The following is a 16,307-nucleotide window of genomic DNA, read 5'->3' on the forward strand; positions in this document are numbered from 1 at the left end:
CGTGATGGAGCCCTGCTTTCCTGGGGATGGCTGAACCCTGCCTGCCCATGGGAAGTGGTGACTGAATTCCTTGCTTTGCTTTGCTTGCGTGTGAGGCTTTGGCTTTCCCTATTAAACTGTCTTTATCTCAACCCACGAGTTTGCTCACTTTTGCCCTTCTGATTCTCTCCCCCATCCCATTGTGGGGGGAGTGACCGAGCGGCTGCGTGGTGCTGGGTTGCCAGCCAGGGTTAAACCACGACACTGCACAACTGCCATGTGTAAACCCCACGTGGCCGAGGCGCCTGCAACGCTCTCTCCGAAGGGTCTGCCCGAGGTGTCCCTTCCCACAGCACCCAATGTTCCCCATGCCCCATGCGGTGGACACTGACAGCAATTCTTGGCCTCTGTCTTTTACCACAATGTAGGACTTGAAGCATTTTTGCATTGTGAGGCCGCACCTGGAATACTGTGTTCAGTTTTGGGCCCCTCACTACACAAAAGACATTGCATTGCTGGAACATATCCAGAGGAGAGCAACAAAGCTGGTGAAGGGTCTGGAGCACAAGTCTTACAAGGCTGAGGCAACTGGGGTTGTTTAGTCTGGAGAAGAGGAGACTGAGGGGAGACCTTATCACCTTCTACAGCTACGTGAAAGGAGGTTGTAGTGAGGTGAGTGTTGGTCTCTTCTCGCAAGTAACAAGCGGTGGGATATGGGGAAATGGCCTCAAGTTGCACCAGGGCAGGTTTAGGTTGGACATTAGCAAAAATTTTTTCAACGAAAGGGTTGTTAAGCATTGGAACAGGCTGCCCAGGGAAGTGGTCGAGTCCCCATCCCTGGAGGTATTTAAAAGACAGGTAGACAAGGTGCTTAAGGACATAGTTTAGTGGTGGGATGGCAGTGTTACATTAGCAGTTGGACTTGATGGTCTTAAAGGTCTTTTTTCCAACCTAAACAATTCTATGATTCTAGAATTTTTTATTTGATTAATTATTTAAGTTTTTTACCAGTTTCTGAGGCACAACTGCTGACTTTGCCAGTTTTATAGCTGAATTTAATTCATCCAGAATATACAATTTCCAGATTTTCTCCAATGCTTTTTTACCCTGCTACCCTACCAAAGTCAGTGAAGTGAAAGCACCTCTAAACCCCATTCTTGCTCTCCCCTCCGTCCATTAGCTTCAAGAGCTTGAGGATCTGAAGCCATGTTCTTCCTTATCGCTCCCTATTTTCCATGAAACCAGCCTGAATCTGTTAGCTGTCTTGATATTCTACAGTCCTGATATTAAACTGTAACCTATTTTATTATTTTTTTGTTCAGTAAAATTGTCTGTCCTCAAGATCAGCACAACTACTATTTTTCATCAGTCATCTGCTGTTGTCCCCTGTTCACGTTAGCAACAGCAATATCATCTGAATCTTATGTGACTCCTGTACCCAAAACCAAGGATCACGAGATCACTAAGTTTCATGATGCTGTTAAGCTGGTTTGGAAGTGAAATATTCAGCACAATAGTCAAACACCGAGGAACTTCCTTTTAATTCCATGATCCCACAAACCCTGCACCATTCTACAGTTGTATAATTTTGTTATTTTTCCAAGATAACTGCAGTGTTTGCCATTTTTGCCACTCGGTTGACCATTTTGCTGTAGTTTAGGTTATGTTCTGGTTTGTGCCTCAAAATGCCACTGATTTGCTAATTTTCCCCAACCAGAAAAGTTGGTTGATGATCTTGCAACAAATTCAGAGTGTAAAGGGATGGAAAATCAGAGCTGACATACAGTTTATACCCACGAAGTGAGGAAAATCAGTAGCTTAGGCCGGCAAGTTGTTCTTAAGAACAGTCATGGACCAGGGCACATACTGGTCTCGTGTTCACCTAAAACATTGCTGAGTAATCTGACTGCGGCTTTAACAAACGCTGCCACTGGAGGCCGCCCTAAAACTGCAGTCTGTAAACATGGTGCTGAGTTCAACTCACATTGGATAACCCAGTCCAGTTACCTTTCAAAACAAAGTGGCCACGTCCAAATTGCCTACAGAGAATAGTCCTACATTCATGCTGATTCTCAGACTGTGAAGTGTGCTTTTTGGTCTGGGCCGAACCACTGCCAAGAGACCATTTGTACAGTTTAACAGGACAGAAAATCAAGTTTCACTCTCTAGGAGTGCTCTGTAGTTTTCCAGGATAAAAACATTCTACCACTGTCTTTTTCTATGGTTATATTTTAAAAAATATATTTAACCCAAAGCAACTTTACATCTTTATATACATATAAAGCAACTTTAACCCAAAGCAACTTTTTTTTTCATAGCAAGCGCTCATTCCTAAAGTTTCTTCCCTTCTCCACCTGGCTGCAACTTGAGTTCCTCAGGAGTAGGAGTGAATCTGCCGAAATCCACCTAGTAGTTGCAAAAAGGCAGAGCTTTTGCCTTTGACTGACCAGTGTGTTGGTATCCAGGAGATCGTACCGAGACTGGCAGCGCACCATCCAGGGCAGGTCAAGAAATAAGGTGAGAGCTCGCACGTTCGCTTTGAGCGCTGTACCCCGTCTGGACCAGAGGGGAAGAAATGCAGCAATGCTGAGGAGCACTCCGCAGAAAACAGCAACGTTTTTTGTTTTAATTTTGTTTCAACAAATTTTTTAGTGTTTGGCACATAAGCAGTACCACACTTCTAGAAACCACGGTATGCAGTTTGCTGTCCATCACCATTTCTTCTATGAACATGATGGTATCTGCATTAACTTGATACTCCATGCTGACTCTTTTAAAAAATCAAGATAAAATGCTAGGAGATCAATATTTTTTAACTCATGCCTATTTGTTTGTTGTCAATAAATGATTAAGAGCCTGACTTCTGAGACAAATTATTTTTCCAGGCTTGAAAATGAAAATTAAAATAAGATTTAAAAAGAAAATTATTTTATTCCTTATGTGTATGCAATACCAGAAAGGGATGTTGAAACACAGTTTTGAGTGCTGCAACATCTTTGAGAAAATAAAATGTCATTTACAGCGTTCTTCCTATAGAGAGCTTTGAGAGGAAGTCAGCAAAAAACTACTAGTCTTTTGTCTTCGAGACATTAGGGGGCACCACCACCTCACAGACTTCAAATGCTGTAAGTTAAAGTACCGTTCTTTTCCTGTCCAAAGTAAACAAGAAACAGCATAAAATAGCAAAATCAACTCCTGGAGTCATTCCCTAGTGCGAGATTGTGGCACAGTTCTTAATGAAATTTCCAACAGAAGACAACCCAGTAGAATATAGAGTACACCCTCCTTTCTGTAAGGGTAATAAAACTAACAGACTAATAGATGCAATATAAGCAGCTTGCTTTCAAGTCTATTTAAATCTTACATTTTCCTTCAGGGTTTCATTCTGGGAATTTGACATTTTCAGCTCAAGCCTCTAAGGTATTACAGTTAGTTAGTTCAACCTGTAGAGTAAATCTCTGTATGGGCAGGGAGCACACAGCAAGCTTGGGATGGAGCTGCTTTAAATCCAGGTCCCTGAATTGGGTATCATGTTTGGGGTGGTCACCATAAGCTCTCAGACCACACCACCAAACACGCATCTGCTGTCTTGATGACGTGTAAATCCCACACCACTACAGGGGACATGAACAGTCTTAGCTCTGACGCACAGACGTGGCAGATAATTCACTTAGCAGGTGATTTACTTAGGAGATCTATCAGGAAAGGAATTGGAAAGATGCGCGTGTGCACAGAGGGAAGAAGGTGTCTGTGCAGAGGGTTGCTGTTCCTGAGGAGGGACAACAGCTGTGACTTCAAGCACTGACTTGCAGGCCTGAAGAACAAGATGCCTTGCTGTTGTTCCTCTGCAGCTGAAATGATGGTGTCCTTGATGGAACGGAGAGAAGCAGCTGGACAACAGGCTTGTAAGCAAGATGCCCATCATTCCTGGAGGACTAACGCTGGTCTCCCTAGAGTTCTTACGGCTTGACCTAGACACCTGAGGCCTTATTCGCATCAGCTGTGAAGGATCATTTTCAGTGGACATCTACACTGTAAAAAATACCCAGCTGTAACATTTCAGAATATACAGTCTACTGCATAAAATGAAATCATATGGTAGTAGTGTGCCTTGAGTATGGCTAAAGTAATCAATCAACTAAAATTTCACAGTGGAAGACGACTAGCGGTAGGGAAAAGTATGACATAACATACAAGAAACTCATCTCATTCACGTAAGCAGAAAGCATGACTCACAGTCTGGGGAGGTGGGCTGGGGAGCAACTGGATTCTACAAAGCTCCCTGTTGCCATGCTTTCTGGTTTCTCTACTGCCTGATTATGGACACCTTAGTAAAAATCTTGCCCCGGATGGAGGCTGTGTTTAAAACTAATGGCATAACCGAGGTCCTGTTGAGTGTGAGAGGTAGGCTGGGGCAGTCAATAGCTGCTAGAGGGTTATCACTCCTCTACAGCTTGAAATAGCCAAGAGCGTTTCAGCCTACAAACCTGCATATGTGATGATCAAGTTCTGCATTGCTACACTGGCAGAAATCTTTTTCTCGTGATCAGTCACACATAGAAAAGATTATAACCTATAGCCACTCTCTCAGACCTTCTGCATATAAGTAGATATGTATACTATGGATATATGTGAATATAAAGCTTGTGAAGAATAATATATGTACAGTACCTGAGAAAATACATACAGACCTGTTTTCACTTATATGGCTGTATTATACAACCTATGTGTAACATACTGTACAAATACAAATGGAGACCACAGTCTCTGTCTTGAGGGGTTTGCAGTCCTGAAAATATCCCAGGAAACTGGCCAAAGGCAAGAGAAAGGAATATGGAGTAAAGCAAAGTGATCAGCCTGGCAGCCACATGGGCATTTTAAGATTAAATCTGAATATATATTTATATTGTATACAAATTAAATTATTGTAGAATGTATGCATAAGTGTATATATAATATATATATGTATGCATATACATATATAAAAAATATCAGGTGCTCAAACGTTGCCCTGGTGAGGTTAGTTTTGCTTTCTGTCAGTATGCATCGTGGAACAAGCTTTACAAGAACACATGCTACCCTTTCCCGAAAAAGCTTCACTCAAAAGGAAGTAACAAACAAGAGGAATACCCTAGCATACATACCTGCAGCATCACCGACCTAGGGAACCTAAAGAATAAGTTGGCAAATGTCATTTGAGAGAGTGACATTGTATAGGTTGTAAATTCATCTCTTCCAAGCGTTCCTTAGAGAAAAGAAAGGGGTTTTGGGTTGGGGTTTTTTTTTTTCATGTGTAATATGTTTGTCATTCCCTAAAAATACTTTTTCACATTCCCACCACTTCAGGCTTCATAGCAACTTATGATGGACATTATGGAATGGACTTTGCCTCAAGAGAACGTAGTGCCCGTGGTCCATTCCTGCCCATACAGCTACAGTTGAAGTCCGCGCCACTTCTTTCCACTGTGGGTTTTACCTGCTGTTAAGGTTAACACAAAGAAAGATATTATCCTTGTACTCAAACCTTTGCTCGGTATGGGTATGAAATTGTCCTTGTCCAGGTGGACTTTTAGGGAGTTACTCAGAGAGATTAAGGTCCTTGAGAAAGGGAAGGAGGTACGAAGATGACTATACTTGCCTGAAATGGATTTCCTGGATCTCTGAGGTTCACACTATGTTCCGGTAGTTTGAAGTTTTGGGGTTTGGCTAACAATCTTTATGCACAGAAACGGTGCAGGCTGTTACTGGAAAATGTTAAAGCTTCTTCAGAAAAGTCACTTTGTGAATTCCCGCATCTACCTCTGCTCTACAGAAACTGCTTTTCAAAAATCCCTTTGGGGAGAAAAATCTCCCCATATCCTTCCACGTGCTGGGAGTTAGATCTGCTAAAATGAGTTTAGTATTGTATTCTTTACTATAATTGGATGTGTTGTCAGAGACTGGGTACATGACACATTCTAAGCTTTCTAAGCTTCATTGAAAGACTTATCATTTTCAGGGGACTGTGACTCAGGCCCTACCTATATGTGTTCTCTAACGTGGAGAATTAGAAAAACGTGCCAGCAAACATAGGTACGCAACACCAGAGAGCCATGAATAGAACTAGAGTGATTTATTAAATGTAAATTGTTGAACAATGACACAGAGATAGAGAGTCTCAAATGAGTATAAACAGTACGGACGCAATCCTGGTTATACACAAGGGTACGCTGGTTTAAAATAGGAAGCCTGTTTTGATTGTTTATACCTTAGATGCAAAGTTTGATTACCACAGAGAGAACAGGTAGAATGAAAAGACAAGGCGTTTTGTCCTGAAACGCAACCCACTTAATTATTTTCTATTCTCCTCTACGCTGCAGTTCGTACCAGCTTCGAAATGGGTAGAGCTGTTGCTAGGTGATCTTTTTAACCCACTCAATAGCTGAAGTTTCAGCCATGCAGAAAAGAGTTTTTACATAACTGCAGAAAATCAAAATCTAAGGCACTGTTTACGGACTGCTTCCAGTGCAACCCTGCTCCTAACTATGGGCCTCTTTTCTGGGAGCAACCCAACTTCCAGCACAAGCAACGCATTTGTGTAGGCTGCAGGTCAACGCGATTTGAGTGGGAGCAGCTGCAAGCCCTCCCCGAGCACTTTCCTTATCTCAGCCGCGAGCATCAGGCTCGCCCGCCCTTTCTCCTCCGCATCGATTCCTCCCTGGAGCTGAGCAACTGCCCGCGCTCCCGTGCAGTGAAGCAAGCGAGGGAATCGATGCAGCTGAAAAGCAAACCAAGCTCCCCCGCCCTCTTTGCTGGGCTCAGCTGGGCCGAATTCCAATGCTGGTTCATTTTGTGGCGGCATAAGCAGTATGGATAAACTGGGAGGGAAATGCAGTGGATGGTCAGGAACAAGTGGGCCAGGCTGGGGCAGGAGAGGAGCTATCAGGCTGCCTGAACACATGCCTGGCGCTGCCGCCGGGTATCAAAACACGGTCTCAGCTTCTCTTAGATTTATGATCTACCAAGGTTCTGAAGGAAATTTGGGTCAGCTTAACATGTGAACTAATAAAAGTACACGACTGACATTATTAATCCAGATCTTGAAACAAACATTTCACTCATACTTTAATAGAAAAACCATGTGGGAATTTTATTGCTGTCTCTTTCCAATGTGGAAAAGACCAAGACAAAGTTAAACTCAGGATGGCTCTTGGATAACCACAGTCAGCAAACTATGGTTACATCCACCATTGTTCCTGATCTAGCTACTACATTTGTTATTGACACCCACTGACACCATAAAGTTTTTTTACCTTTGGGTGGCAAAATCACACATACAAAAATTGGCAATTGCTTTCTTTTTTTTATGGGATGTGGGCTACAAAGGATGGTTCAATTACATTAATCATCTGTTTAGTGTTAAATATTATTTTCTTCTACATGAACCATGGAATCCAAAAGCATGACAAATAAATGCATATCCAGTTTTAACAGTATTAATCACCTCAGAGATAAAGTAATTTCTTCCATTGAAGGAGATAGTGGCTGCAGTGAGTACTTGCCAGCCCCACAGACCCGCCCTGGTATATCTATGGCAATACAGGCAACCTAACACCTGACTTGTTTATCCTTTCTTCTTACGTCTAGAGAAGCAACCTGGAGCCGCGTTCGCAGATGTCCCTGCGGGAATCTCTTGATCCCTTCCTGACCTAGGGGCATGCCACTTCGGCAGTGACTCACAAAAACGCTCTTCTTCTGCAGTGAGAATTCACTTTCAACGATGCCTGGTACTGAGTAGGTTTCCAAAATACAAGTGTTTCAGCCTACCAGTGCACTGGCTGTGCCAGCATGATGTACGCACAAAGTGTATTTGTTGGTTTACATTGTTAGAGGTAGTTTAAAACAGCGGTGCTACCTAGAAAAATGATCTACTAACCAAGGGCTGCTGGGAAGGGGAAAAAGGGCTCAGTTGTGGCATTGCCCAAGGGAAATAGTAAGAAATTAAAATGAATCGGAAGAAAAAACATAAAATGGTGTAATAGAGAAGCCTTTTGATGCAACTCCCCCATGTTTTCTGCCTTCTAACAGAAGGGTACACAACGCTGAAGATACATTGGATAGCGGGCAGCAGTGCCAAGCCATGCCACCGAAGGCACACTGTGGAATGAAAAGTGGACTGCCTATGGTCGACCCAGGCAACTTTGGCTTCCCAGTTATAACGCAAGTGGCTGTCAGCAAGATACTGAAACCAAAGTCTCACAGCTTTGTAGACACCAATGGAGTTTTGTCCCAGTCTTTGTTTTTTCTGTTAGCAAATCCTGCCTATTTTTGAGACAAAGTATTCATCACTATCTCAAAGCAAAGCTCATAAATAATCCAAGGGCAAAGACTATGTGCATTTGATTTCACAACCGTAAATGCTGATGAATGAATACTGCAACCAAAAATTTCTCCAGTGCTACGTAAATTCTAGTAGTCATCAACAAGTTACACAATTTTTCTGGTTTATATTAACAGATAAGGGAAACGTGTTCCATGACTCCTACTTTACTGAATGTCCAAATCGGTTACCTCACTTACTTACAGTTCAGTTAAAGTGTAAGAAACAGTCCCTGGTGTTTGTTTGGACTGAAGTCTTTGCAATTGTTGCTGACAGGTATTTTAATAAAAAGATTGTACATACATACATGTAATAAGCACATACTTACTAAGAACTGCCTAGTTGACCATTATTAAAACTTGAATTTTAACAACTTTTAAGCTTGACTTTTTACAGCTATGCAACTCAGTACAGCCCAACATTAATTTTTGTTTTAAAAAACACATATTTTAACACTTATGTAGAATGAGTCCTTTGGTTATAACTTGCATTTGTCTGTTGACTGCGCATCACTGATGGTAAGAGAAGAATAATCTTGTTAAAAAGGAATTTATTTGCCATTCTAAAGTACATACATGTGAAACTTGGTGAACAAATGGGAGGAACTGGTTTGGCATATCCTGTACTCCTAATGTTCAAGCCCATCCTTCTTTATCACTGTTACTCTTTAAGGTTTGTTGCAAGTAATAAATATAACACATCCTATTAAATTTCATAACTTCCACATAAATATATACAGCTCTTCATAAAGTCAGTGAGAGCCCTGCGTCTGTACCTGCCAAAAGGAAGGCCATTTGACAGTAGCCTTATTCCAGTATTTAATCTTTTCTAGGATTAAAAGGAAGAACGACATCATTTGCTTTGGGGAGTTGCATGTATTTTATAAATATTGCATCACCTCACCTTGTCACATGGTATTTGGTATTCTATAACCCCATCCTCAAGAGCCTGTGTAAGGAGCAGCTGATTGATTTGCCCGTCTTTTACCAGACACGTCACAGCACACAGTTATGCTAGTATGATTTTGCAAGTACTTTGTTCAGTTTTATTTGCATTTGTCGGTATATTATTAAAATAAATCAGAACCAAATAATAAGACCTAGCTCTCTTCTGTTACATGTTTTAATTATTCTTCAATGCCTTCTGGTTAGTATAATAAGGAGAAGTCTACTGTCTACGTAGTTTCTGACTTGCCTACTCCTGAGGGTCAATTTAAAAACAACAGTTGGTGGTGGGTATTTTGGATACAAGGAGCATTGCAGAAGGCAGCAGCAAGGAAGTCACAGCAAAAGAAAGCATGAAATAATTTATTGAGAAGTTTTAAAGGATAAAGGAATGGGTGGCATCAAAAGAGAGTAGGTGTATTGGGTCAAGCTGCATAGTGCTGTGCTTTCTATTGGTATGTAGAAAGGTGTTGATAACACACCAATGTTTTGGCTACTGCTAGCAGTGCTCACACAGCATCAAGGCTGTGTCTCCAACATTCCCCCACACACACCAGAAGTTGGCTGGAAGGGGGCAAGATCTTGGGAGAGGATGTAGCCAAGACACCTGACCCAAACCAACCAAAGGGATATTCCATACCATATGACATCAGCTCAGATATAAAAACTAAGGGAAAAGGAAGAGGAGGGGAGGCATTTGTCTTTTATGATGTTTTATCTTCCAGAGCAGTGGCTATGCATACTGCAGCCCTACTTCCCAGGAAGTGGCTGGACATCGCCTACTAATAGGAAGCAGAGAATAAAATCTTGTTTTCCTTTTGCTACCATACACGGCCTTTGCTTTTGCTTTTTGCCTTTATCTTGACCCACAAGTTTTCTTTCTTTTCCATCTCATTCTCTCCCTGCCTGTCCTGCTAAGGAGGGGAGCAACAGAGTGGCTTTTTGGGTCCCGGTGGCCCCCACCACAGTAGGCCAGGTAGGCAGTAGGAGTTAGCCTCAGCCTACATGACCTCAGCCTAGATAGCCAACAGCAGATGACCATTTTGAATTTGAGGCAAAACAGGAATGAAAAACAAGGGCAGCTGAAAGAGGACGTAACTGAGCTAAGTAAGAAGGTTGGTGCCTTTGTAGCACGGTAACACCACCGATGTAGTGAGTCATGCAACTGAAGACAGAAGATAAGTGGGATCGAATAATAACACTGAGAACTGATGAGGTCCAGAACAAGGTTTTGCCAGGGGAAACATGGTACAGCCGGTGACTGTGGAAAATGATCAATGCAGGGGGAGACTGTTAGAACTTTCCAGTTGGTCTCAGCAGACAAAAAAAAAAAAGCTGATGACATCGGAGCAGGAGAGGCTTGTAGTTGCACATCTCTTTCTTTAAAGAGGGAAATAAAACCGAACTAGATCCGTATCATTAACCATAAATGGCACTCGGGAAGAGTTTTGGAAAATGTAAAATCCCAACGTTGCTCAGCAGTGAGAAACTTCCCTCTCCTTCCAGCTGAGGACACGTCACTGGAAAGTCCCAGCCTAGAAAAAAAAAAAAAAAAAATCCACCGAGTAAACAAATTGCGTAGGCAATGAAAACAGAAAGAGGAACAAAGTCAAATGATACTTCGACTTTTAAGGAGTTTATTTTCAGGTTAGCATTTCCTTGAATGGCAACAGTTCAAGTTCAGACAAGAAAAACATCATTAAGGTGAAAATGGATGGTAAACATCACTGCTGATATTAGCCCACAGAAAGCAAGCTCATTTATTAAAAAGCTAAGATTTCAACTTGGGGTTTTTTTTTGATTTTCTGCTACCGAGTGTAGTCAAATGAGCCCAGTGACAAACCAGATACCCAGGATTATTACACTGCTGTAAAATTAGAAATGATTGTCTGACAAGACTGTGGCATGTTTTTCCCCTTCATTTACATGTGCTTCCAGACAAGGAAGCTGTCCTTAACAAAGCGCTTCCTTCCAACTCACTGGGCATGGCTCTTTGACTTACAAGCAAGTTCAATGCTGGGAATTTTTCCAGCACTGTCCATAAAGAAAACAAGGAAAACCCATGCTTGGTCACACTGAGACAAGAAATACAGTGTTGGACAAAATTCTAGGATTCTTCCCTCTCTAACTAGCATTCATGAAAATAAAAATATTGACATGAACTACTACCCTTCTCTAAAATAAATCTACTTTCAACAAAGGTACTTCAGAGTAATTAATCACAGCAACGTTAATGTCAAATTCTGGAACCAATTACAGTGACAGTGCTCTCTATCTGTAATCTAGGAAAATAATCAAGACGGCTTTAACTCCACTTTTCTGCTCCCCCAGTTAATGAATGTTGCTACATCCTGGCCGACGCACACAGCAGTCCAACCCCGTTAGCAAACAACAACTGCCAGTTTTGCAAGTGTTGTGTAGGCTGCCCCATCTCCAACCCTATCAATATTGTAATTAAAATGTAGTATTTTATTTTCTTTAAACTCAGGTTCTCTTAAGCCTCATCGGGATTCAACACTACTGTGAGAGCCATCTCAAGCATGTTATCCTTCACAACCAATAACTACTGTTATTTATGAAACTGCCAACCTATTTGCATCCTCTCCGATTTGGGAAAAGCATCAATTAACAGTTTTTGGGGGGCAGGGTGTGTATGTTTTTTTATTTTTGTTTGGTTTTGCATTGCTTCTAATGTGTATAAACAGCAGGAGGGAACCAGAACTGGAGGAAGGTTTGAAATTTTGAAATTCTTTATAATTTTTCCTGTTACAGGATAAGGGCACAATGCTGCCATTCTCATAACAGGGAGCGGGAGGATCTTGACTTCCAAGGTGGAAGCTCAGGGCCCAAGTCCATCGGTCACGTCTCTACTTCTGCAGCTTTGAACAGCAGAGAACAATGATGATAAAAGCTTTCCCCAGGCACCAAGCTGGAGCAGCAAATGTGAAACCCAGCCGAGTTTCAGTTCCTGCATCTGATGCAATAACTGCGTTAAGCTTTCTTAAGGAGAAATGTCATGAATATCTCTCTTCCACGTGTGCTCTTACATGTATAGGAGGATGATCCAGGATATGTTTCCTGGATGGGGCCAGGGCGAGGACAGAAGTGGAGACGATATTCACAAAAAATGTACTAATTGCACCCTTTGCGATTTTTATAGGAATGTCCTTTTCTCAAAGCAACTTCCTAGCAATAAAAGCAAATTGTGACAGCCACATCACCAGGATCTGCTGATCCTTTAAAGGTTTGTTTTTTTTTTTACAGGTGTACACACCAGTGTTCATCAGGACGAGGTAGTGTGGCATCTGACAGCAAGAACCTGTATTGTGTTGGATGACGCCTATTGCAAGAGGCCTCTGTCTTGAAGACTTTTCAGTTTCAGTTAACACAGTTTGCTACAAGAGCTGATCTACTAACTCCTCTGGAAAGCTACTGCTAATTTTGGGGCTTTAAAATTAAGGTTTTGTCTTCTGGTAGTACAGCCATGCTATTTGAAACCATTTCAAAATAGTTGCATCTTTAATGCTAAGAGGTATGCTCTTGGATTCAACTCACGTGCTGTTCCTCATGCCAGGAACTCAGTCAAGACCTTACTCATGGGAGTAAGTACCACCATAAATCTGGACATTCCAGCCAAAAGACTTATGTATTTTAGTGTCTGTCTGGCAGCAAGACGTGCAAAATGGTGTTATGTTTACTTTTTGAATACCTGATGCAATTATGTAACACTGAAAAAAAAGCCTTAAAGGTGAAATGTCACTGATATATATTCCTGGTTTGGATGACTAGCGGGTTTTTTTCAGCTGTAATAAGGTTTTATCCGGTAAAGCACCTTTAAATAGCATGGATATGGAATCCGTTCAGAGTCAGGAAATATAAAAGCTGATGAAGGAGGGAAGGAAGAGAAAGCCCTGACTGAAGCAGAACCAACCACATCTTCATCAGAAAAAGGATTTCCATAGTTAGATCTGCCACTTGTCCTAAAGAGAAAAAAAAAACATCAAACTAACCTAATTCCTAACAGAGTAACCTAATTCCTAACAGAGTCACTGGTGGTTATCAGAGCAGGGAAGTCATTCTTGGCGCACAGCTAGTTCTGTATCTGGCTTTGCTTAATGTTCCACACGTCATTTTATTTTGTTAGCTTGCTTCTTTGACCTTGCCCATCTTGTTACAACAGAAGTTCACTTGGCAGCTGATGAGGAAAGGAAAACAAGACCAACTGTAAAGCTGAGTGACTAAGCAAAGAAATCTACACCAATCCATTTGAAGGTCTTGGAAAACCCAGACACGGTTTTACTTGGCTCACTGACCTGTTAAGCAACAAAAGGCTAGAAGAACCTGAAAGCTTTCATCCTCAACATCCAAAGGTCAGAAAGTGCCATAACTGACACAGAATATGCACAAGAAAGCCTGAACTGGGATCAAAAAGGCAATACAGAGTCTTTGGCTACAGAAGGGCCAGGTTCACCAGTGGCTACTGAGATGCCTGTAGCTCACAAGCAGTTCACACGGGACTTCAAGGGCAGGGCTGGTGCTGACACAGACGCTGGCAAGCGTCACCATTCCTGCAGCAACAGAGCCCGGTACGGACAAGGGTGAGCTGCAAACCATAGCAGCTATGCGGTATCAGTATCGGTATCGCCTGTGGTGGCACAGAACAGGCTCGCATGGTTTCAGCCATGCCTGCCCCAGGGATGGCAAATGTACAAGGCAGACACCTGGGAACAGGAGCCACTTCACCCAGCTCGGTGAAGTCTGCCTTTCAAACAAGTTGGAGCTTTCAGACAGATATTAAAAAACAAACCCAACCAGTGTAATTACCGCTTCCTTCTTACTTGTAATTCACTAGTCATCCCTTTTTCATCACATGAATGACATCACTATCAGAAATTACTGCCTGAGGACCTAGACTGAAACCAGCTCTGCAATCACATTAATGGGTCTCTGTGCAGATGCAGGAGCAGAGTTTAAATTAGCTTTCAAATTATTTTACCAAATAAGAAAACCAGTGATTAAGGAATGAAACACTTCAACAACAACTAATCACTAACAATTAAAAACATAAAAGTAATCATTTCATTCTACAGACTTGACAGTTTTAGCAGGGAATTAGCATTGAACGTAGGTGACTGCAAATGAAATGCTATCGAAAACCAATAGCGTACTGAAACACGTATGCTTTAAAGGCTTCACCTCAGCCTGTAGGAATAAAGCATAGCTGTACATACGCGGCTATACAAATAAGCTTGCAGGTCTTTCCTGTACATTTCAACAATACTCACAAGTCAAGCAAGATCAAGCTTTGGTTTTCCATCTGGACATACATAAAACATACTTAGCCAAACTACTGCATCTCCATGATAGACAAGTCCAAGCTTTCCCAAGAGTAACACCCCAAAACTACTAAAGAGTACAGCTGTTGCAGCCATGTTATGAAATCTTTAGTGTCTTGTAGGCCCATGGGCAAGGGCAGTTAAGTTCTGCTTCTTCTCTCCGCTAACGTCCGTTAGACCTCTGGTCCCTTTCTGGAGCCACAGCTGTTCCCCAGAAGACAGCACCATGAGAGCTGTGACCGAAAAGAGCATAACCTCGGCACAGCCTGCTTCCAGCCTGCTCCCTTTGCTAGGGCTGGAAGGCCACAGACGAAATACACCCCTCTGCTGAGGGAAAAACACAGCCATGTTAAGAAGCCGAAAATAGGCCAGAGACTGGTATTATGCAAACCAGCGCGGCATAAAAACAAATTATTTTGTTACAATTCAGTATGGCCTACATGCAGAAGCACAGTATATCACTGCGTCCGCCCCTCACTCCGAGTTTTTAATGAGATTATGGTGGGGTAGCAGCGGCACCCATCATGAACCTATCCGCTCTTCAACCAAAAGCTACACTACTTGGTAGTATTTCTGGCTACCATTGCTCCAAGGTTTTTAGGAGCTGCTGGTCACCAAAAGCACCATTACACATACTTAAGATCACAGTGATCACTTCTCTGCTGAAATCTTATTACAAGGACATTTGTGACCTAAATGGAGCCAATGGCTAGTTGCATAGGAACCATAGCAGGCAGAGAATTCGGCTACTCTCAGGCCTCACAGGAAATACTTACTGATACAGCAAAATCGCTCTGCATACAGTGATGCATATACAAAAGCTTGAAGTTACAAATTCTGCCAAAGTACCATTTTATGTCAGTCACAACCCCCATGTAATGTCATCACTTACTCCTGTTCCTCATCTAATTAGCTTTTTTCCCCCCAATTAAAAAAAAAAACAAACAAAAAAAAACCAAAAATGAAATCACAGGACCATTTCACAGTGATGCCATTTAAACTTCTACACTGTGAAAACTGCAGAGACTAATAGAGGCAAAGCGTATTTTATCCGAAGGCTTTTATTTAGAACTTTGCATATAGTTTGTTCTTATCTGAATCTCAATTATATTCCACGGATTTTATATTCTTCTCAGAAAGCACGTGTCTTTGCTATATATATTTTAAACGTCCTCTTATCTTGTCTTACAACTGTGTCCTGTAAGAGATAGCAGCATTCTGCGTGTTTATTTGCTCTAAAGGCAGAAGTGAGAATTATTTGTCAGGCACTAAGTCAACTACAAATAAGCACGTATGCCTGTGAGCATCAAGCAAGTATTCACAACAATTTCAAGTTTGGTTTTAAAAAAAAAAAAAAATATTAACAGCTGCTTTTAATTAAGATCGGTGAGTTCTTCCTAGCCCTCAATAAATAGAAAGCATAAGGCATGTGGAATCCAAATTCTTTAATGGAGCTGAAGCTAAGAAGCACCATCTGCCATTTACCCCGCGATTTCAACTGGGACCTCTTCCTTCATCGGTGGCAAAAATATCACTTCCTCCAGACGAACACCAGCGAGCTGGCCACAGACGCCGGCCGCTCGCACGCAGGGGCGCAGCAGGGGCGCAGCGAGAGGAAGGATGTGCAGGCGGAGAGCCGAAGAGGCCGTGCGCGGGCCCAGCCCGGCGGCGGGGCTACCCGAGAGGGAG

The 16,307-nt window shown here is 42.1% G+C and overlaps 1 protein-coding gene and 1 long non-coding RNA gene across 2 annotated transcripts in view; both read right to left on the minus strand.

The window, feature by feature from the left end:
• LOC104127349 (DNA primase subunit 2) overlaps positions 1 to 2,742 on the minus strand; it is a 124,580-nt gene extending 121,838 nt beyond the window's left edge. Inside the window, exon 1 of the mRNA XM_009640014.2 lies at positions 2,653 to 2,742. Coding sequence (XP_009638309.2) covers positions 2,653 to 2,742 — 90 coding nt within the window. The remainder of the gene's footprint in view (positions 1 to 2,652) is intronic.
• Positions 2,743 to 10,902: 8,160 nt separating this feature from the next.
• LOC118452411 lies at positions 10,903 to 16,301 on the minus strand. Its single transcript, XR_004842182.1, has 2 exons — positions 16,104 to 16,301; positions 10,903 to 14,945 (listed from the first exon to the last, which is right to left on the minus strand). It is a non-coding gene; the product is annotated as an uncharacterized LOC118452411 (long non-coding RNA).
• Between the last annotated feature and the right edge of the window lie 6 nt (positions 16,302 to 16,307).

Source organism: Egretta garzetta, unplaced genomic scaffold (genome assembly GCF_000687185.1).
Source record: "Egretta garzetta isolate BGI_Z169 unplaced genomic scaffold, ASM68718v1 scaffold76, whole genome shotgun sequence".
In the NCBI taxonomy this organism is placed as follows: Eukaryota; Metazoa; Chordata; class Aves; order Pelecaniformes; family Ardeidae; genus Egretta; species Egretta garzetta.